General features: G+C 41.6%; 1 protein-coding gene across 2 annotated transcripts; it reads left to right on the forward strand.

Annotated features, from left to right (window-relative positions):
* The first annotated feature begins 285 nt into the window (after nucleotides 1-285).
* On the forward strand, nucleotides 286-23442 carry kdm7ab (lysine (K)-specific demethylase 7Ab). 2 transcript variants are annotated; one of them, XM_008306555.1, is made up of 18 exons: nucleotides 286-391; nucleotides 7498-7583; nucleotides 8093-8210; nucleotides 9223-9383; nucleotides 11929-12070; nucleotides 12615-12801; nucleotides 13147-13309; nucleotides 15090-15177; nucleotides 15309-15415; nucleotides 15608-15699; nucleotides 15901-15987; nucleotides 16734-16979; nucleotides 17213-17340; nucleotides 17810-17964; nucleotides 18070-18164; nucleotides 18818-19020; nucleotides 19132-19481; nucleotides 20745-23442. In XM_008306555.1, exons 1-18 carry the CDS (start codon nucleotides 294-296, stop codon nucleotides 20831-20833), a joined length of 2595 nt encoding a protein of 864 aa, XP_008304777.1. In that variant the 5' UTR covers nucleotides 286-293; the 3' UTR covers nucleotides 20834-23442. The 2 variants fall into 2 exon arrangements, with proteins under 2 accessions (XP_008304777.1, XP_008304778.1); XM_008306556.1 differs by having other exon boundaries at nucleotides 16734-16961.

Genomic DNA, 23442 nt, shown 5'->3' on the forward strand with positions numbered 1-23442 from the left:
AAAAAAAAAAAATCCAGAGATTTTTTTTTTTGAATGAAAGTCTCAGATCGTTAACTTGGCAAAATGCTCAAAAGCGTACCATTATGTCATTCCTTTGTTGGAAAAAGTTTGTGTCTATTGTTAGTGTGCCTACACAACCAGATGGAAATTAATAATTTGGAAACTGACGTCAGAGGTGGGATTGCCTCGAATGGCGACTCTCGGGTGCGCTCGGCTCTCACGTCGGGTATTTCCGGACGATGTGTTAAATCCCCGCCCGCTTCATTCCTGCGTTGTTTGGGGACAGTAGGAAGATGGCGGCGGCCCCGCTGTACTGTGTCTGCCGGCAGCCCTACGATGTGAGCCGGTTTATGATCGAGTGCGACATCTGTAAAGACTGGTTTCACGGCAGGTATGTGGGCTATAATGCTTTTAGCAGATGTAGTTTATTGGAAGCGACAAACACTGAGTGTTTATTAAGGAAAGGCGACGATTCTGTGAGCGGTGTAGACTGGTAGCTAACTTAGCTTGCTAACGCTAGCGGTGGGCGACGGGGGTTTTAAACCGTCTATTGACACGACTTTACGAGCGAAAGTGAGATTTCGTTCTCTTAAAAAACGCTTTGAATTCAGTTAATTGTCCCGTAAATTAGTTTAAAGCACACGACTCGTATCTGCTCTCTGTAATTATGTTGAAAATAACCGGTATGGACTTACATAGAGCCCCGTAGCAAGTAGTTTTTATGTAGCTACTAATATGCGGATCTGTGAGGGTTGCAGAGCTGTGTCAGTGATCAAAAGCTTGGCAGGGTCATCGTGACACACAGAGGCTGTATGTTTGTTCTTCTTTTAAGTCTTTTAAGAGATAAACATTTCATTGGTTTTACTGTGATTTCATAGACTAAGAGCCAGTTAAACCCGTCGTGGTGTCTCAGTGTGTGAGTCCAATCTGGCTCACTAAGTCAGGTTATTCAAGGTAATGGAAACCGCAGCCAACATTAGAGCTGTACTTTAAACTTGGGTACATTAGCTTCATTTCGTAAACATTATACCTTGTTTGGACACTATCTGTATTTTGTTATTATAGATATCTAATAAGTTATTATTAATTTTATTTTAGACTGATTTACTGCTGTGTATGTAACTTGACTATTTTATTGTTGTCTTTTTGAATGCTGTTGAGTTTGGAGCACTTCACTTTTCTTCAAAGTGAATGGTGGAGAACAAGGAGCTTGTTATGGTTGGGTTTTTGATTGACAGCTTGGGAAATTTAAATCCCCCTTTCAGACAGAGGAGGCACATGGCATGGGACCCCTAGTGGTGGACAGGGGGACTATTTAAAGGTATCATGCAGGCACATGTCCCTGAATAGCTTAAGGTCTTTTTACCGTTTCCTCCTTTGCAAATGTGCCATCTTCATAAGTGATTGCAATTTTATGATTCATACTGTGTGTGGGTTGCAGCTTCAAAATCTTAATGGAAATTTTATTGTTGTGCAATGCAATCCTTTGGTTTGTCAGTGCATGAATTGCGTAAAATGTGAAATTTAGTCATATATGTTCTAGTCCACCCTGGATGTTGTGACAAACAGTATGCTTTAGGTTGGGGTCAAGAGTGTCAGACTGACAAAGTGACCGAGTTAATTGCACAAACTGTATTTTAAAGTGAACCATTAGTTTCAGCCACTGTATGAGACACTATAAAGTGTGCTGAAGTGACTTGTAGGAAGATGGGGGGCTTGAAGAAAATGAGATTTTATCATGAGGACCAAGAACTTATGTTATAACTACTGTCAAATTCTATGCGTCAGGCACAGATATGTAGCAACACGTGACTTTGTGCGGCTATCGTGTTTTTTAATCTATGAGGCATCAAGTCTACACGCTGTCCTAGACAAATCTTACACGTCCTGTTCGTCGGTCCTTAAAATCAGCCTGTGTGGGCGCATCTCCACGGCAACTGTTTATGAATACAATAATCTGTTTTTGCTCGTGTTGAAATGACGGAAGCCATTGCGTAACCACATTAAGCGTGCTGCCAAAAAACTTGGCAGCCAGAATTTGTGGCGCACCAGAGCCAAAAAAGACTAGCTGTGTGTCATGTGCCAGCAAGAAAAGGAACAAATGTTGGAGCTTCCCCCATTGATGACTAATACACAGATACACACACACACCAGAGCTCCAAAAGCAGCCACATCTCCAGCCTCTTTCCCACGAGGCTGGCCAGAAGGAAAGGGATATTCTCTGGCTGTGGATGATGGCACGCCGATGGAGTGGAAAGGAGAGGAGCTCAGCTTCCTGGTGCCTGTTTGTCAGTGTGCTAGCTGAGTTTGTGTTTGTGTGGGGGACTTTTGTCTTGCTGTCTGAGTTTCTGGAGAGTGTCCTGTTTTCCATCACCTGTATCTCTTAGAATCTGAGTACACAATAGAGCCTAGGACTTTAACAGGATGAGGACTCTGGCAATCAGAACTCTGTGTGATTTGTCAGCGTCAGACGAGTGAACAGTGTGTTAACAGGGAAGGAGAAAAGTGTGTATCTTGTCTTGACAAGCCTCCTTCATATGGTTAGACCTACCCTTGTGCTATAGTCTTATATTACAGTACCAACATTATGGAGACATGTCCCGGTTCTTTCAGAGTCAGATACTTGAAGTACAATAACAGACAGGTTGTTGCAGTTGTAATTATTATTATTAGATATATTAAACACAAATGTTTAGTTTAATAAATATATAATAACAATAAAAAAAGTTAAGCTTCAAAGAAATCAGGAATAAACACAAATAACTGTTTGTAGACAAAATGTCTGCTATCCTGTTACTCACCGTCTGACTCCTTTGGTTTATTTTGCAGTCACTTTGGGGATGTTCTGGCTCTCAAGTTGGGTAGCATTGCCCTGAAGGACTCTACATTGCAGTAAAACCCATTATTAGACCCCATGGTTTAGATTACAAATGTTAGTTTGAACTCTGCTATTTACCATTTAGAGCCTCACCTAATTACAAGGCATGCTTCTGTAAATGCATTGTTTCCAGTGTTTCTTAGATGCCAATTACATCAACTCTGTGCATGTTAGTGCTGGAAACCCTTAGTAGGTTAAGTCAGATCACAGTGTAGGTGCCAGGCTCTCCAGTAAGCCTATTGTCTGATCTAGGTATGGACAGTGGGGGTGATGATAGGCCAGCGGTGCTCGATGGGACAGGGGGAATGATTGATGGGAGCTCTGGCGAGCCAAGTTCAATGCACGATCAGTCAATGTCGCACAGAGTGTGAGCACACCAAAGAGAGATGGATAGCCTCTACAGAGTGCCTTTTTTGTGTTTACGCTAAGTGGATGGATGAATGAGAGGAAGGAATCGTCTTTTTCCCCCGACTTTTGTCCATGATGGAGACGTTTCAGGTCATGTGTTTAGATGTCTGATAAGTTAATTGGCCATAGTAAAGAGAAGTATTATAGATCTTGTAAAAGCTATGTTTACATTTGTTAGCATCACTGTCTCTTGGGGGCAGGGAAGCTGTGTTATTTTTAGCTTGATCAATGTTGATTGGGGTCAACAGCCTCGTGTATTGATTAGCAGTCTGTTTGAATTACGATGTTTGAAATATAGTTCTTCCATACAGTTTGAAAGTTGGAGAAATGTCACTCAGCATCATGTCAATGGAAGCCTGTTAACTGTGGCTAAAATTTAAAACTGACAGTTCAGAATTGGTGCCAGTAAGAACTGTATGAAATTTACAGTTTACTTTGGTAGTTGTGTTATGTTCAAAACAATATTATTTTTGTATTCCATGATAGACCTTAAATTGCTTATTGACAAGCAAAGAAAGAGGATTGTGTGCACTAGCCACTCCGTCTTATAGTGAGTTCAGATGAAGTTTGTTGGCTGATGTGTTTCAGCAGCAGACAGTCACAAGACTGATGACTTTGTAGGTTTTACAGGGGCACTGGGGGACAACCATGTTGAAGACATGTGTGAAAACAGAGCCCCAGTGCTAGGAGCCTCAAGGCAGCTCAACCTGCACCAAAAACAATTAAGTTGTTAAAACTCCCCGGGGCTCCCTGACGCCCCATAAACAACAAAGTGATCCTCTTTTGTTGTTTACCAGCTGACTACAGAGAGGCCCACTGTCTCCTTCAAGCTGTAACCACGACAGGGATGTTATGTTGCTTTTGTGGCTAGCTTGCTAAAATGATTTAACCAGTAAGGCCAAAATGACAGATTCTTATCCATCTGTCAGGCCTCAGTGGCTCTCACTGCTGTCCAAGTCGAGCACTGTTTATATAAGCATTGGCTGAGTGCATCAGGAAAAGGGCCGGAGGAGTCAGGTGTTCCTCTGGGGTAGATAAAGATAGCCAGGTGTGTTTAACTGCCCTCATCTCCTCTCTGTCTCTATCTCTAACACCCATCCATTAGGGATCTGCCAGTTCCCTAATGTAGGCGTGTCGCCGCCCCATGCAGAGCAGTTATTTAGAGCTTAAAATAATGGTGATGCCCGCCTCCAGCCTTTGTGTTTCTGCACTGATCACTGGGGACAATGAACCCCTCACAGTGCATGGACTAATGAATAAGCCCTCTCAGTCACACAGGAAGGAGGCCCTTGATGAGAGGAAGTGAAGGGAGAGGGGTTGTTGATGGCAAGGGTTTAGCCAAGTACACACATCTCCTCTCATTCAGGAAGGGATGTTTAGTTTGGTAATCTGCCGCAATGCTGTCAGAGAGCAACTCTCTTGTCTGCATAAGGCAAGGTTTTTGTTTTGTATCTAGAATGGGACATTTTGACTGTTCTCTTTTTGTCCTTCTGTTGCTCTGTTGTCCTCCTACATAAGATCACACTGTCTCATTAAGTAATAAGATGACGTATGTTCATTTGTCTTCCATCTAATCTTTGCACTGATTGCTTTCTGAGCAAATGAGGGTTACATTGGTTCAGGAGCTGTTTGCACACTCACCAGCCTCGCGATGATGCAATACATCATCAAGCCTGAGCAAGGCAGGAAATACTTGGCTGTCTTTCTCTTTCAGCTGAGTTTCCTCCCCCTTTTTACATTCTGCGTCTCAAGTCCACATACTTTCACAAGCTTGGGTGCCTTGTTAAGTAATGATCTTTACAGGTGACACATAAGCTGAGTCAGGCTGGCCTTTGTGGCACAGTGCCCTTATTTCCCACTGTGGCATTACATAAAGGAACACACTAAATGAGATGAGGACAAGAGGGTCACCTCGGCTGAGCACACTTTGGTCTTGCACGTCTCAACGAACCTGGCGGCACAGAGCTGTGACTCATGCTTTCCCCCAGCGAACAGCCACATGTTTGAACAAAGATTCCTGATACATGAGCTAGGTCGAGTAATACAGCCAAGTACTGTACAGTGTTATTGTTGGTCATCCGCTTGCTCACGTGCAGGAGCAGGAGTGCTTTTTTGGAGCTTTTTTGTTTTTTCTGTGGCACTTGAAGCCAAAAAGCAACGTGCAAAACAGATAATTCTGACAAGTGCAATAACAGAACAAATATGCCATCAGGTACTGAGTAAAGCTACTAATGTATTTGTTTAGTAACTCTCTCCGATGATTGTGGCAACTAAATGCATGTTATGGCCCTTAAGTAATAATCCTGACAGTTTAATGTTTGTCTGCATTGCAGATTGCACCCTTTTCAACAAAAGTAAATGTTTGCTGTGCAACCCATAACAGCATCAGGTTGTATGTGGTAAACGACTGAGAGGGAGCTACTGTTGATGGTGCACTGGGGTGATTGGGCCGAGCATTCACACAAGCTCACCACTTCCTGATGAGTTAATGGCCCTCCGGCTTTATTTCCTTTACAGTTTCCTGCAATTCCTTGTAGATCAAAGCTGATAGCAGGCTGCGGTCAGCTCCGTCTCTCCTGCAGGCTTTCACCTTTAAAAGCAGAGGTTATATCAGCAACAAATCTCTTTACACCCCTTTACACTTTGCTATTGCTAGCCGCTTACAGGAAGCCAATCACAACAGCCTGAGGGACGAAGCTGATGTTTTTAAAGTGGAAAATGCCAAGTTTTAAATCACTGTGTTTACAGTTTGGATTTCTAGTGTAATTACTAAGCTGGCTGCTCCAATGCTAATGGTGCTTAATGGCTAGGGCGGTGACGATGATGAATTCTAGTACAAATAATTGTGACTAACCATTTCATCGTCCTTTTTCCTGTTGATTGTATTTGATTTAGATTCGTGGTATCAGCATTATTGACTGTCACGTTTTTGCTGCTAATCCAACAATTCTCCTCCTCCAAGTTGTTTGGCTCTCCTTTTTCATTTGGCTTTAGACCAAAAGGTGTCATCTGTGTTTTCCGGTGGAGTTAATGACATTAATGCAATAAATGCTTAATAGATGCAATATTAGAAGTTTCAATAGGTGCTATTAAACCATAGCAGAAGTGAAAATTGATGTAGAAATAGTTACAGAAATATGACATTTCCTTCAGTTTCATCCAGCAGTTTTTATAGAGGTGAATGGAGACTATTCTAATTATCATGAAAAAAAAGATCCCGGTCAGCTCAAATAGTTGCAATCAGCCGATTATGTAATAATTGTGACAGGCCTCTTAGTGGCTTGTTTCCTAATTTAGAACAAGCCGAGGAAGTGAAATAATTGCATTGGCCTCAAAAGTGTGAGATGTCAGAACAGTTCAGACAGCCTGGTGAGCTGGTGAAATGTTATTTTTGTGTTATCAATCTAGACATGTTGCCCACAATCCAAACTGAGTTGCTGTTAAGCTCATGCTGCTCTGGAATGACGCTCTGGTATGCAGCAGAGGAATGCATGTGTGTTGATGCCTGTGGTTTGACTGCTGCAGGACAGGCAGGGCTAGTGGTATGACTGACAATGTTGCTGATCCATCAGATGTATTGGTATTAATGTAATATATTTTACTGTGACATAACTGCATAAATACGGTCTACATTGCATAGAATTGTAGCATGAGCATAAATAACAGAGCCACGCTAATGTCCATACATTGCTATTGCTCAGAGGATTTGAATGTGCTCTAGCAGCTCTTCTAAAAAATCATTAAAACTGTGGTTGTGCAGTTGTAGATCATTTGTTTAAAAAGTAGAAAAGGCCAAAGGTCATTTTCCAGATCCAAACTGTACATTGCTTTTTCTCAGTTTGTTTATCTGCAACCTGTAACCTTTGACATCTACTCTGGTAACATAGACAGCACTTGACAGTAGCTCAGTTGTGAACTCTGTTACCTTTCCGAGGCCATTCAAATAAAATACAATAGTACTTCCACATTTTATAAACATTTGAAATCAGGATTTCTGTTAAGGATGTGACAACAAATAAGGTGCACTTGCAGTGCATTAATTTAAATTTGTTTGACTTGCAGCTATTGCGATTATTGATACATTGTTGAATTCATTATACAGCAAAGGCAGGAAAAATACGCCAACTCTATCTCCTCTGGTTTTCTTTGTGATTGCAAACTGCCCCTCTGTCTTATTTGTTTCTAACTCTGTATCTCTTGTCCCTCTCCAGCTGTGTACAGGTAGAAGAGCATCATGCTGTGGATATCGATGTTTACCACTGTCCCAACTGTGATGTCGTACACGGACCCTCCCTGAGTGAGTGATGCGCTCTCATAAATGGCTTTTTTTTTGTTACATCTTTCTCTGTTTGCCTCCTTTCCTCAGGTCTGAAATGTATCCCAATTATCAGACACTGTTTTCTGATTCTCTGACTAACATTGTCTGTCTCTCCCACCCATGTGTCTGTATTTTGAACTGGTCCCAGGGGAGAAGGCCACTCTGCAGTGTTAGTCAAGTCCGATTTTTTTTTAACGGGGGAGTTAACCTCACAGCGCCCTGAGGGCAGACATTAACAGGCTAATTGAATGGTGTTGTAAACCCTCCACTTTGATTGGACAAGAGTCTCCATCTCTGTGCACAGGGGTTGAATAGTGAATTAATGTCCTTACCAAAAGTGATTGTGATCTGCATAATTTACCACTTTGTTGAGAGAATGTGCTTCCAGAGGGCAATGACATTATGAAATTAGAATGAAACAACCCTGTCAAGCTCAAATGCCTCCTCTCTTTTTTTTTTAAATTTATTTTTTTAATTCTTATTCTCAGTGAAAAAGCGCAACAACTGGCACAGGCACGACTACACAGAGCCAGACGATGGGTCGAAACCAGTTCAAGCTGGCACCTCAGTGTTTGTCAAGCAACTCCAGACCAGGACCTTCCCCAGGTAGATATTCATGCACATACCCAACAATTGCCTCACCTCTAAACCCAACTTTCCCAATAAAATCTTTTTCAGAAAAGCTAAAGAAGTGTTTGAGACTTTTTAAACTAAATAAACTTTTTAAAAAGCTATTGGATCATTTGAAAAATGGAAGCGCAAAATAGAAAACAGCGCTCCTGAAAACTTGATGTTCTGGAGACAATGAAGACTAATTACTCTTGACCAAATGGATGTTGCCTAATTAGCTAGATTAAATTGCAAGAATTGGATGGTTCTTTGAAATTGCACTAAAATATTTATCTCACTTCCCTTTAATGATTTCCAGCCAGGCAAATGGTTTTGTGTTTACAAGCTTAGAAATTTCTGTCTCTGAGACTTCACCGTCGTGACTATCATTTGATGGGCACCATTTCTTCAGAAGAAAGTAGTTCCACTGAAAAATTGTTTACAATGAGGTCTATGGATTATGCTGTGTAGCAATACTACGGATTTTAGAGAAACAAGTGACATTTGAACATTTTTATTCATGCAAACAGTATGGCTCCAATGATGACAATGACACTTTGAGTCCAGATTAAATCTCAACAGGTATTTAGTGGATTGTCATCACATTTTATACAGACATTAATGAAAAGTGACGATAAAAAGTAATTACTGACTCCCCTGACTTTCTCTCTAGTGCAAACTTGAGGTTCCCCTCAGGATTAAATGGATGAAATGTAATAACTTGGATGGTGCTCTTAGTGTGTCTAATCGCAACCCCACAGAGCCACTGACATGTCTGTAAACTCTTGTTTAAAGTCATTTTTAAAATGATAAACTAATGACATTACCACCTCTAGTGATTTGTGGTCTTGACAGAGTAAATAAAACCCAAACTATCTGTATGGCTGAAAACCGCTACGAGAAAATGTTTTATTGCGATGGATTAAACCAGTCAATTGAAAATCATTTTGTGAAACATTTCAGGGCACATACATTACGATTACTGAACTTGTTATCATATGGTTTTCAGTGGCGAGGAGATTCTGATCCGGATGAAGGGTGAGCTGGTGACAACCAGGTACTTGGAGAGACATGCCTTCAATTACCCCATAGTGGTCACTGAGATGGAGGGCCTGGGCCTGAAACTACCCCCGCCTACTTTCTCCGTCAAAGATGTGGAGCAGTATGTGGGTAAGAACACTTCATAATAAACAGACTTTATTCTGCAGTGTAAAACAGTTGCCGTCAGCTGTATCAAATTTACAACAACACATTAGTGTTTATCCTTTGGGAAGAATGTCAGCCCTGTGATTGGAGTACACAGTGGCCTTAGTCTGTTTAAAAGCTAATGAAACAACCCAACACCAGCCTGCTAAGTGGCCATTGCTGAGCAGGCGCCATCTGTGTGTCAATATGAACAGGTTTCCAGGTTCATGGGGTTTTAACCCACTTATCAGACATCATGCGCTGGCTGAATGAGTTCTAAATGAGTGACGGCTAAGCTTTCACTGCCCTCTCTATGACCACTACGCTTCCTTACTGAAACAGCCTGCCACTTCCCAGCTCCTGTTACAAGCCCATTACCAAGCCCACCGGTGTTTTTATCATTAAGTTCAGATTACAGACTCCCTCTCTCACTTTATCTCTCTCTCCCATGCCCTATTGAGCATTAAGCCAAGGCACAGGTGTTGTGACCAGGGACTGAGTGTCGGGTTACATTTCTTACAGTTGGAAGACAATGGGACAACTGGAGTAAACGCTGATGTCTTCTGAGGCTCAGCAGGGTCTCTAAGCAGTTGTGAAGCCAACTTGGTGTGTGGTCAAACATTGGTCACAGTGTTGGAGTGTTAATGAATGGTCAGTGGAGGATGGAAGGTCTATTAGTGCAGCTTTATTTTAGCATAATATTTTGGTTTTCTGTCCTACCACCAAGGTATATTATGATGTGTCTGTCATGCTGGCATCTGTGCATTCCTGTGTTGTGATGTCCAGTAAACATGTGCAGGACACCAGGCGTGCTTTAATGTGATACAGCGTAAGTTTGAAAAGTTGAATTATCCCCCTTTGCAAACTCTGCACTACATGTGTACATTTGTGATTCGGTCAAATTCATAATTCTTTGCACACATTAGCAGAAGTTAATGTGTGCCTTTATTACCTGCACTGCATTACAGGGGTGAGTTGTATTTTGAGATGTATTTTTGTGATCCCTAGATGTCTACTTTTTGCTCAAAATGATAAAATGTTTGCAAAGCCGACCTTTAAATCCAATATTTGCACAGTTAGCCTGACTTTGCTTATGTTGAATAAATGCTTTGGCTGTTGAAATATTGGATTCAAAGGTTGCTTTTGCACTGGATAGATAGCAGACCTCTGGGATTGTGAAGATACCTTTTGAAACAGTGCTTGGACTTGTCCCTTAAGTTTATAGGAAGGCTATGTGACCAAATTGTCGAGTAACGTAGGCCTCGGAGTGCAGCGGTCACAGACAGGGCTATGTTATATCATACTACACAATAAAGGTATTACAAAAGTAAACTACTGCCTTTCCATCCCAATGTTTAACAGTAAGAATAATAAATCCTGTATTAAAAATCATGTTGATCTGCACAGGACAGTCATAAAGTAAATGATTTTAAACCATCTCTCTTCATAAATTGATGATTGATGAGGAAAGCATTTTCTCAACTGATTTCGTTTAACACAGTGAGAGAAGAGTTCCTGGTTCAAGCATGTTGACAAAGACATATTTGCAACAATTACCTTAATTAATGAGCTCTTTGTCGTTACTTGGTGTTGTAATAGATCATTCTGGATATGGTAGGACATCAGGTAGCTCGGTGCTCAGAGCTGTAGATTGTGGACATTTGTGCAGGGTTTCTTTTTTTCCTTCCTGTCGGGTTTGTGAAGCTGGTGTTTGAGCTTAGCGTTGTGGGATTTGCAGGCAGCTTGGTCTCTCACTATGTGACTGACTGCCTTTACTCCAGCTGTTCTCTGTCATCAGACGCTGGCCAGCTGGGCCTTCAGAGGTGTCTGTGAGTGCAAGTGCATGTTTGTGTGTGTGTGTGTGTGAGAGAGAGAGAGAGAGAGAGAGAGAGAGAGAGAGAGGGAGAGAACATGCAAAGGGGTAATAAAAAAGGTGTGTGGGAGGGGTGTGGGGCAAATACAACAACCAGCTGTCTTGCTGCACACACTGCACCCTGCACCTACTTCCGGCCCCATGTGTCACCCGAGTGTGATTTGTAGCGTCCCAACTGTTAGCTGTTTTCTGCAAGTCTCTGCTCTGACTTCTTTTTTCTTTCCCTTTTTAGCATCTGTTTTCTGTCTCATGTGCATAAACACACACATGCAGCATTTGCGCTCTCTCCGTCACACATCTATACACGTATTTTCCTGTGTGCTTGAGGTCTCCCACGCACACATAGGCATTGAACGCTGCAGCCCTCTCACCTCCACCCACTCCCCCTCCTCAGGGACTGGTGGTCTGGACAGATTGACAGATTGTCTCGCTTGCATCCCCTAGAACCCCTCCCCACGCTGCTATATCGATGCCAGTTTCCCTCAGGGCTTGATCTCTAAAAGCAAATGGAGATGCCAGCAGGCTGCTGACCCTCGTGAACCCCTCGCCTACTCAGCAGCCAATTAAAAAGTTGAATATTTTTCATTCAAGAGTGTATGACTGCAGAAGTCCTCATCTGATGTTGCACAAACTAAACGATACTTTATTCCCATCTAGGTGGTGACAAAGTTATCGATGTGATAGATGTGGCGCGACAGGCGGACAGCAAGATGAAGCTCAGCGAGTTTATCAAGTATTTCACCAAGCCCCATCGACCCAAGGTCCTCAACCTCATCAGCCTGGAGTTCTCTGACACAAAGTAAGCGATGCTGCAGTTTTTCATTCTGTTGGCTGAAGGAAGAGCTCAGCAAGCCCAGATATATGAAGCCAGAAAAAATACTGCATGACATCTTAATCAACTTTAAGCTTTGTCAGCTTTGTCAAAAATACTTTCAGCTACATCAAATGGCCCATGTGTTGCTTTCTTTACTGTTTTCAAGGCCAACTGTGTAATGTAATACTAGTGACAACTAAATTCCTGTTCATATCCATTTAAAAATTGAAGTTGAAATGGGTAAAATGCAGGCTGAGCTACATTTATATGATTGAAAAGTCAATATAGGGAGTCCATTTCTCAGTCCAGTTGATATAAGGTTGAGAAAATACACATGAATTTGGACTGCAGTCATTACATTTCGATCTTTATAGCTGACACTCATGCTCAACATGGCTGATAATACATCTGGGACTTTGAGGCGGTTTTAAAATATATGCTATACTAACATTGCTGTCAGTATTAACTGTAATATAACCTTCTGGCCTCTCTATGGCTTTGTTTCTTGCCCAACTCTAACAACCTGCAGGATGTCAGAGTTGGTGGAGGTTCCTGACGTGGCTCAGAAGATGTCCTGGGTAGAGAACTACTGGCCAGATGACTCCTTCTTCCCCAAGCCCTTTGTCCAGAAGTACTGCCTTATGGGGGTCAAGGACAGTTACACAGATTTCCACATAGACTTCGGAGGCACCTCTGTCTGGTATCATGTTCTCTGGGTAAGTGTGTGCATTAAAAACAGCTAAACCAGAGAAGAGATAAGAGCTGACAGTGACTGACCTAACTGTTTGTTGTTTGATATAAGACCACGTTACCTTCCATCAAGCTCAGTAGTTTTTAGCATTTCTCTATACGCTGAGGTTTTTAGAGCAGGCTGCCGTGGCTAATTGTCTAGCACTGACTGAAAGGTCACTCTGCTTCTCACATCACAGTTATTCATCAAGCAGCTCTCGGGGCAGCGCTGTGGTGCCCATGGTGATGATCTCACCTTCCTACTTTGACAAACTGCATACTTTCAGATTGGCTGAGTGGGTGTTAACATGAGCTTTTTGTCTGATTTGCAGGGTGAGAAGATCTTCTACTTGATCAAGCCCACTCCTACCAACCTTGCACTATATGAGGCATGGAGCTCCTCGCCCAATCAGAGTGAAGTGTTCTTTGGGGAGAAAGTGGAAAAGTGTTACAAGTGTGTTGTACCCCAAGGAACCACCCTGCTCATCCCTACAGGTCTGTGGTTTCTCTGAGAGTTTTAATGTGACACTTTTTGACTTTATAGGTAAAGGACATCTAATTCTGACTTTGAGTGTACTTTCAAGCCTGTAGTTAGGTTCCTTGGATTCAGCACAAGGGAAAAAAAGACACCATAGGCAGATTTCTACTGTAGAAACTCGGTGCAAGATGGTGTTCTTCTGTTGTAAACTGTGTGATCTCTGGTGTCACAATGAGCTGTCAAAGAAATAGTTATTAATAGTCTTGGAATGCAAATATTCTTATGCATTATAGAAAACAGGTTGAGACAGGTCTAAAAAGAGGTGTGTTGTACAATTATATTACGGTGGGTGTTACTGGAGGAACGATATGCCATGCAGTTTCTAATGGACTTGATGAACTAGCAAAGTATGTGGAGTACAATACTAGCACAGTAGACCACTGTTTTAACTACTTCTGACTGTCTGATTGATCTTGGGAAATCCCTGGACTTGTGTTTCCAAATCCCATCCATTGTCCTTCGACACACCTTTCACATGATCTCACTTTGGTTGTTTATTTGACTTGACAACTTTCTCACCAACCTGAACAAACCGTACTAACCAGGCAAATGCACACAGACTTCAGCACCAAACAAGTTAGACAAGAAAGCACACTTCGAGTCTTGGATAGTTCCCAAGCACAACAAGTGTCACACACTCAGACATACAGCTGTTTGTGTCACGGATGTTATGTCATTGTAGCTGGTCTCTGGCTCACTGTTTTTCACCAACTTTGCTGACCTGTTTGTTTTTTCACATGTATTCAAAAGTTAAAATAATCATGCTTCCCATGGCTGCTGCCAGGAAAATACAGGCTTCTTGAAGGTCCCCTATTATTGCCAAGGGAAAATAACAGAGGGAATTTCTTCCTGAGCAACAACCCAAACAGCTCTTAATGGTCATAATTACAATGGAAAACTGAAGGGAAACAGAGCGCTAATGTAATATGATGAAAGAAGCTTTGATGGTGTAGATAACAACGTTTGTCTGCATGTGACTTTACAATCGTACATTCCTTTAGCTATTATTGTTCATTAGAAGTTCTAAGAAGGTAAAAAGATGTTTACGTGTCACTAGCTGAATATGACATGATTTCCGTCACTGAAGTGAAACTAATGTGTCCAGTCATAGGATTATTCATCCATCAGTCTCTCAATGGACTTCTTAAGCCGGTAGAGTCCCCCTCCCCTTCACTCAGAGACACAAAGCTCAGTTTAGCCCGTCAACTGCTGGACGTCCTCAATCAGTCTTGCAGCCATGCTTTCTCAGCAGGCTGAAGCAGCATTGTGAAAGAGAGCTTTTGGCAGAAAGGGTGTGGAGAGGTAGGAATTAAGTGGGGGTCAGGGAGCACAGTAGGTCAGTCAGCCAGTGCATTATCAGGCCTGTCTATCAGCCACACACCAACCCCCCAGACCCTGCTTTCTCTCACTTTGGGTTGTATCAAGAGCGCTGTTTATCTGGGGTGAAACCCATTATTTTAATAGACAACCTTATCTCTTGCTCAGTCTGACTGTGGGAGGATAAGAAGTTTATTTTAGTACATACACATGTGGGTCTGCTGTGCATGTTTAGGTCAAATTTGTTCTCCAAAAATATCTCACTAAGTAAAGTCTAAAATAAATATTGGCTCATGTAGACCGATCTTGCCTCAAATGCACTTTATCACGTTGCATTAAGGTGTGAGTTGGCTGTCTTGCTGTATGGATTTTAGTATTGCAAGCCAAACTGAGAAACGTGTGCTCTGGTGCCCTCTGCAGGCTGGATCCATGCTGTTCTCACCTCTCAGGATTGCATGGCATTTGGAGGGAACTTCCTTCACAACCTCAATATTGGCATGCAGCTCAGGTAAACTCAGATAATAAGATAACACTTATATGTCGTGATTATATTTATTTGAATTTTTTTCTCCAAACTTATTTGCGCTTGTATTTGTTACTTTATCACTAAACTATGTCATGCATGTGTTCATCCTGCAGGTGTTATGAAATGGAGCGCCGTCTGAAAACTCCAGACCTCTTTAAGTTTCCATACTTTGAGGCCATCTGTTGGTATGTGGCCAAAAACCTCCTGGAAATGCTAAAAGGTGAGAGTTTGCTAATAAGTTGAAACCACAGAAAGATTTAGATGCAAGATCAAAGTGACGTTTTACATATAAAGCATTAAAAAAAGAAAGCTATGTATACATCGCTTATACATATTCTTTAGTGTAATAGAGTAACATAGGAATCTCGTTTAAACCTTGCATGACTGTTTTTATTGTTTTAATGTTTCTCAGAGCTACGTGAGGACAACTGTCCGCCACCAACCTACCTAGTGGAGGGAGTCAAGGCTTTAATCAGTGCACTGAAGACTTGGTTGAAAAGAGAGGTGAGAGTGATCCTGTCTGCACACCTGCACCTGTGGATCTGCTTTTAACGTCTCCAGTCCACATGGTTACTGTTACACAGCAGCTGAGCTCCAGCGGGAGACACCACTGTTTGTTCTTATCTTGTTGATGCATGTCAGTGGCAAACAACAGACTTTCTGTTCACTTCTCCTGTTCTAATGTCGTCTGTTGTGTCTTTGCAGGTGACTGAGCCCACCAGTGAGGTACCAGACAATATCAGGCCTAACCATCTCATTAAGGAGCTGACCAAGGAAATCCGCTACCTGGAGGTAAAGAAGGACGAGTAGGACAGGAAATATTAGACCGTTGGACCTTTTAAACTTTATACAGGTGTTGCTGTCAGCTCTAAGAAAAAGTGAGGTCTTGCTGGTGTTTTAAATATAACCTGCAGCTTGTTTCAGGGCACTCAATGTTTGCAAACCTAGGGAAGATTATTTTGTACAGGAGATGACCTTTATTTAGCTGTGTTAATTACTATGAGAAGTGGTTGTAAAAAACCTAGGTCTTATCTGAATGGTTACATCTTTTACTTGCAGTATTTGACACAACTTTTCTCTCATATTCCAAAAGAAATTCACATTATTGCCACAAATAATTGGCAGCTTTATATCTTGCTTTTCAGTAGATTACATTATCCGGACTTTTTGTTAGATTAAGAGAAACACCATGTTACGAAACTAACATTTTTAACATTTTAACCCTTCTGACATGATATTGAGCTTTATTTGTGCTGCTTTTAGCTTTTTTGATGAATAAGTACTCACCTGCTGAGAAGTCTTGTTTTGTGTATTTGTCTGTACTTTACTGCAGAAACAGGACAGCCCCACTAACCTCTGGTTAAGCAACTTTTTTAAAATGATGCAAAAAAAAAAAAGATTGTGTGAATAATTTTTTTTCAGACAGTTAATGAATTTGTTGTGGGTTTTCTGTCAAGAACTCGTTTTTTACCCGTTTATTATTGGCCTGAGGCAAAACACTTGGCGGCATTATGATGTGTTTTACTTTAACTCTATAGGAGGAACCAGTGAGTGGTAGCAAGCCAGTGAAATCTCAGGGATGTGGAATACCATCTGGATCGAATGGCTGTCCAGCTACTCGCTCCACACTGGAGAGGCTGTGCCAGGCACGACGAGCGAGAAGGGCTGCAAGGCGGCTAAGGGAGCAGCAGCGGCAGGCTCCGAAGTTGCCCTCCAACCTGGACATTTTGGAGCAGCACACCAGAGAGGTGCTGAAGAGGCTGGAGGTGGGACCGCTGGAGGAAGTAAGCGTGAAGGATGAAACAAACTATGTGTTAAAATGTAGATTTGTTTCATTTGTACTGCGTTGTGTTAGTTACTGATAAAAGTTTACTAACTTAATATCAGCATAAAATGCAGCTTCACAGACTTCTTTCCCTACAAAACAAATATGTTAAGTGCAAATGTTCTTTATGTATGTGCATGTGGACTAAAAGATGGAATTACTGATATATACTGACTGATCTCGTACCAACAGGATCCTGCATTTTGTGCCAAGGTTCATGGGAAACTCAACAAAGTGTCGACTGCATCAGCAGCTGCTGCTGCAGAGTCTTTAGAGGACAACCACCTACGGCTAATGCTGGTCAACGGCAGAATAATCAGGTGAGACAGTCACGACATGTGCATCTATTTATGGCAGTGTGTGGCAGCACAAATCAAACTAACTTTGGGAAAATGTGTACCTTTACCTGCATAACATGTACAGATAGTAATCAACTGTCAATTAAGGAAAACTCAATGTTGATTTAAAATACTATGGAGGTACATAAGATATGTCTCACCCTCAAAGTGACAGATCTTGAGGATATAAACTACATGATAACGGAAAAAGGACATTAACCTCATAAAGTTAAGAACCAGCAGGGAAATAGACCATTGTGCAGATAGTTAAAAATGAAGGCATTTCTTCTGCGTAGACAAACTCTGTTTCATTCATCAGTTCAGATGCATTCATTTTGTAAATTTTGCAATTTGATGTACATATTTCTATTCTACTGTTTGACAGTGGAGAATTTTTTATAGTGAATGAAGAAATAGTTTCTCAACATGTCCTATATGTTTGTGTGTGCAGAGACTTGAGGCGGCCAGGCAGCAGTCCGGTAAAGACGGAGGGTGAACGGTCATCTATTGGCCAAGGCCCACCAAAGAGTTGTGTGGATGTGAAGTTGGAGAGGACACAAGACAGTCAAGAGCAGCACAGCATGGTTGAGAAACCCACACTCCTCAGTAAGTCTACAGCGACTGTGATCATTTAACCCACATTTTAGCAGAGAAACTGCAGCAGAGTGTGCTCATTGTTCTTCACTCATGATGTGCTCCTTTGTGTCCCAGGGGGTCTGGAGAGGGTGAAGACTGAACTCAGGGAAGAAGTCTCAGGACACTCCAGTGTGTCGGACGTGGAGTCAGACAGCGACTCTCCCACAGAGGTAGATGATGTGCAGGGTTGTAAGATGCTTTGTGTTAGGAAGGAAAACTCAACTTCAAAAGTCAGTTCAGCGAGTTTCTATTGCTGCAAAACTGTAGCTACATAATGATTGTTTTTGTATTTATTTCAGTATCAGTGCTGCAACTTCAGTCGATAATTTAGGCTCAATGTTTGATTCATGGAGAGGTTATACATTGCTTATTCATTTCATTTCTTTAATTATTTCTATGTAGTGACTGAACAGACGTTACAAAGTCACCCCAAAAATATAAAAATAAAAATTTTAATTGAAACTATAGACACAAAAACTATATAAATGTGTAAAACAATAATAGCAAGAGAATGTAATGCACTGAATAGGATGACTTTGTTTCATTTTTGATGATTGAAACTTGAAAAGCAGAAACCTACAGTACACAATCTGAGCAGAGTGCATATACAACATATTGACCCCAGTGAAACCTATGCAAACAGGCACAGAACATGGAGAGTAATATATTAAATGTGTTACATACAATCACAGAATTAGAAATGCAACAGTCAGTACAACGCTGTGCTGTTATGATAAGCATACCCTCCTTCTACAGAACTGTGTGCTGATTATCCATGCTGTGATCAATGATGCATCTCTTTGAAATTGCTCTGTCAATGTAGCATAAAGCATCGTCGTCGTCGTCGTCGTCGTCGTCATCGTCTTCTGACGAGGATTTAGAGAGTTCCCAAGAGGAGGAGGAGGAGGAGGAAGAGGAGGAAGAGGAGGAGGAGAGGGGCTCATCTCAGCAGACAGGCTCAGGGCACACCATAGAGCTGGACCAGTCTGGCCAGAAACTCAGGCACAAACACAAACCACTCAAACGGTGAGGAAAAACATGCAAAGATGCATATTTTCAAATGTGTCATAAGTTTGTGTGTGTCATAAATTGTTGTGTATGTAGTGAGGTCATAAGGCTCCCTTCTGTCCCCTGCAGAGAACGTCCTACCTCACCCAGCACAGAAGAGGCCATTCAGGGGATGCTGTCTATGGCTGGTCTGCTGTGCACCTCCAAGCCGGAGAAGGTAGCTTCGCCCCAGGAGCCCTGGTGGTCCAGCCCCAGCCAGTGCTCGCCGCGGGAGCCGGCGCAGCACCAGCGCCGTCTGCAGGTGGACAAGAGCCCGATGGACAGTCAGGGCAACAGCAGCAGCGAGGCCTGGGACAATCAGGGGCTCCCCAGCCCAGAGACGGACTACCAGTACTGTGACCCCTCATTGTCTCCACCGCTGCACCCTTCCAAGAGGCACGCCCCCAACCCCCCACCCATCAGCAATCAGGCCACAAAAGGTTTGGAAGATAACATCATTCCTGCAGAATATTTTCATGTTGATCCGCTGATAGAGGGGGAAGTCTACACTCACCTAAAATCTCCATTCAACGTGATAGCCATTTTTCCAGATGTATTTTCTGTATATTTTGAAGTATTACATTAGAAAAAGTTAATAGAAACAGTAAAATTTGATTTTAAAAATTCCCAATTTCACGATTTTTGTGCTTGCTTTTAGTGGTTTTTTACTTTTTTGAGAAATTATTCATGTGCATACTGGGAGATGGAAACACCTTTTCCAAATAAGTTCTGACATAGGGAACATTTAAATCAGATGACTGATCAGCTGTTTCTGCTTCTTCCATTGTGTTCCTCTTTAGACAATATTAAACAGGGCAAAAAACAGCTCACATAAAAGAATAAGTACAACTTGCCCATTTGAAAACAATTCCTGAAGACTTCACGACATTTCCTCTTGCGGGCGGCAAAACTTTAGTTTTTTTCTTCTTCTTTGAAGGTTTTTCAGCAGTTGGCAAACAAGTGGTTTTGTTTCCAGTTTCTTTTACTCTGTTGATTACAGTCACGTGTAACCAGTACCTTCTGTCAAAACTATGCAGCTGAGTTCATCTGCTCCAAAGCTGTTAATAAAAACAAGCCAAATTCACGTTTTCTTTTTTATGTTTTTGGTTAGAAATTCACTTGGCAGTTATGTGGAAACACAGTGATAGATGTACGACTACGATTTTTTTGTGTAATCAAAACCAGTTTGGAATTCAATCATGGTCAAAGACTAGAAAGCCCCCACAGTGAAAACACTGTGAGTGGACTTTTCAGTCAAGTATGAGGCCTCTTGTGTTGAGCACTTTCACTTTTTTTTTTAATAAGAAATGTTTGCATATCCATAGAATCTGGATGATTAGGATTTTTAATTAGTTTTTTTTTTTTTTCAGCAAGAAAAACCACCTGACCCAAATTACTATTAGTGCTATTATCTTACCACGTATGTATGTCAAACTTGTCTGGAGGGTATTTTAGAACTGCAAACTTGTGCTCTGTTAGATTGTAATATTTTTTCTCTGTTTCATGACACACAAGAACATGTTCGTTATCGACCACATTAAGAATTATTTTGAGGAAATAATTGGCAAACTAATCCCTAATAAAAAGTTGTGTTAAGTAAAACATTTAAACATTGTATTCCCTGTTTGTTACCGTTTGCGGCCAATGAACGAGTTACACTGACATGTGGTCTGATTTGTTTTGCTTTTTCTCTTCTCTTCCAGGCAAAAGGCCCAAAAAAGGAATGGCCACAGCCAAGCAGAGACTGGGGAAGATCTTGAAACTCAACAGACACAGTCGCGTCTTTGTGTAACACTCTCAAACATCCAAAGTAAAATGATGAATTGGGGTGTAGAGGAGAAAAGAAAAAAAGAAGAAACATTTGTGTATTTGTTACCAGACACTTTTGTTCTGTAGAAATGGGGGAAGAAAAGAAAAAAAGGAAAAAAAAAAACGAACACACTGCCTGGAGACGACCGTAACTGAACGAATCTTGACACGTAAAACACGCTCACTGTGCATGCTTAGGAGACAGGGTATTGGATTTGAAATAAGCAAGTGCACGACTTCACTACAAGCACACTAAGAACAAAACAGAAAAGGAGCTACAGGAAGCGGAGATGGCGAGCATGTTGCTGCAGGGAACGGTGGACTGAAGCTCCTGCGGGCATTCGAATGGACAAAGGAGATGTAGGAGGTCTACCAAACACACAACAAAAATGCTTGCTTTGCCACGGAGATTGCAAGATATCTTCTGCTTCTGATGCCAAGATCCATCTGCATCGCATTTGCTACTATTTCCTCTCTCCGCTGAACGCACTCCCCCCCCACTACCTTACTTCCCCACAACCTTCACGTGCTTCATGGCTATCTGCGGCAAACTGACCGGGACGGAGGAGCAGGAGAAACTGAGATGTATCTCGAAACAGGGTCATTTTTTTCCCCTGTGGCCCTGAGGGGAAAACGCGGTGCTAAAAAGGAGGCGGTGAACTGAAATTTCAAAATGGTGCTTATTGTTTGTACTTTACTCCACTCATGCTTGTCCCTCTCAGCCCTCACCTTCCTCCCTGACTTCCCCCCCCCTCCCCACCTTTATCTCAATCACACCAGCAATAATGACTTTGAGGAGAGAGGAAAGAGTGAGAGGCAGCACTTGGTTGCATTCTTCTGTTTGCAGAATAAAAATCTAAATAGATGCATTACGGACTTGCACAACTCGGTGCAAAATCTACTCCCAAATCTGCACTATGTTGTTCGATCGTTTGAGGGGAGTCTGTCTTTCTGAGCAATTTTAGGCGAGAAGGAAGTTGCTGAAAGTGCTGCCTCTCAGTGAATTTTGTTTTCAATAGGAAATATGAGTCGTTAACTCAGAATGGCTCGCATGATATCCTACTTAATTTATTTCTCGTTTTATCTGTGATGTTGATTTTTTTTTTTTATGTGTTATTTTTATGGATTCTGAATGATGTATTTATTAATTGAAAGAGGTAATGATTTTATTATATTTTGACCCTAAAGCCTCAGCTATTCTGAGAGTTTTTCCTTTATTCGGGGGTTTCTCTTTTTTATCTTTAACACATATGTTTTGTAAATGTGGATGTTTTTAGAGTTCATGTGATCATCTGTTGAGTAGCAGTTTACCTACAAATCTTTAATTACCTTCTATTGTCACAAATCTGTTCCTACCCAGTTGAATAGAGCCTGTGTTGATTCTTGTCTGTTCTGGTTTCCTCTTCTTCCTGTAGCCAGAGGTGTTGGGCTATGTGCGAATAGAGACTAGGTTAGGTTAAGAAATGTCAACTTTCATATCTACACCTGAGCGTTCTCAAATAGTGCCACTTATCATTTAGCAAAAAAAAAAAAAAAAAAAAAACAAGTATTCTGAGCCACTGTGGTCAATCCAAAGTAGTTGATGTATTCAGAAGTCAACGATTGAGGAACTTCAATGGGATGAGTGAGGTTTTCTTTTTCTTTTTAAATACCAGTGCTGATGTGAGATGTGTGTTTTGTTCGGGGTGCGCAGTTCTTCACTCTCAGGGAATGATGCCATGGACATAACCTTCGATTAACCACCAGCCACATCATGGATGCAGACAGGATGTTCTCAGCACTCACTCAAGACTTTAAGAGTCACCTCCTGCTTTGGAGATGCTGAGGTTCGTTTGTTTCTGTTTTTCATAGCTCAAAAATAATTATTTCATGGTTGTGGTTTTCAAGTTGTATGGATACGCTGTGCTTTAGCATTTACCAGTCAGTCATTGTATCTTTAGGCTACGTTTACAACTCCTGATAACATGGATTTGGTATTGTCCCCACTGCCTCCTAACACATGTTCAGCTCAGTGTTACACAGAAAACACCCTTGTTAAGTTGACTCTTAAGATGTTTCACCCGTGTAAATAACACCAAGGCAAACTGTTGCCAAGTAGCTTTAAGACCACTCTTTGAACAGCGTGAGACTTTGGAAGCTTTGCTCAGGTTGACTTGTGCACATGATGTGCAAGTGACTGGGTGAGCAATCGCTCAGTCCTGATGAGGTGTTTAAAATAATCCTAACACAAAGAACCAACCTACGAAATTAGTGTTAATCACATTGCCAGACTGATTTCCTCCTTTTTTCTTACACTACACTTTAACCTTTGAACTCTTTGCATGTCAAGTCATTGAAAAACACGAGCTGGCCCGCAGGCAGGGTTTGTTATAAGCTGTAGTATTCATAGTACAGGTTCTGTCCCCTTTTGCTTTGATATGCAGCTCTCTTGGCATTTGTGTTATGTGTGTTGGTTCTTGCAATGGTTTTTCCAGATTTAAATGGCTTATGATTTGAAATATACAAACACTGGCTAACTGTGACACTGTTAATGCGTTGCATTTTGTTTCTGCATTTCAAAAATTGCGTGTAAATAAAACTAATGAAATAATA

This window comes from Stegastes partitus, unplaced genomic scaffold (assembly GCF_000690725.1).
Source record: "Stegastes partitus isolate 25-593 unplaced genomic scaffold, Stegastes_partitus-1.0.2 Scaffold3699, whole genome shotgun sequence".
Taxonomy (NCBI): Eukaryota; Metazoa; Chordata; class Actinopteri; family Pomacentridae; genus Stegastes; species Stegastes partitus.

Excerpts from the sequence above, each read along its gene's own strand:
- kdm7ab (XM_008306555.1), top strand. The coding sequence starts at position 294 with ATGGCGGCGGCCCCGCTGTACTGTGTCTGCCGGCAGCCCTACGATGTG. Across the intron at positions 392-7,497 it reads AAAGACTGGTTTCACGGCAG|CTGTGTACAGGTAGAAGAGC; the intron begins GTATGTGGGCTA and ends GTCCCTCTCCAG. Across the intron at positions 19,482-20,744 it reads CAGCAATCAGGCCACAAAAG|GCAAAAGGCCCAAAAAAGGA; the intron begins GTTTGGAAGATA and ends CTTCTCTTCCAG.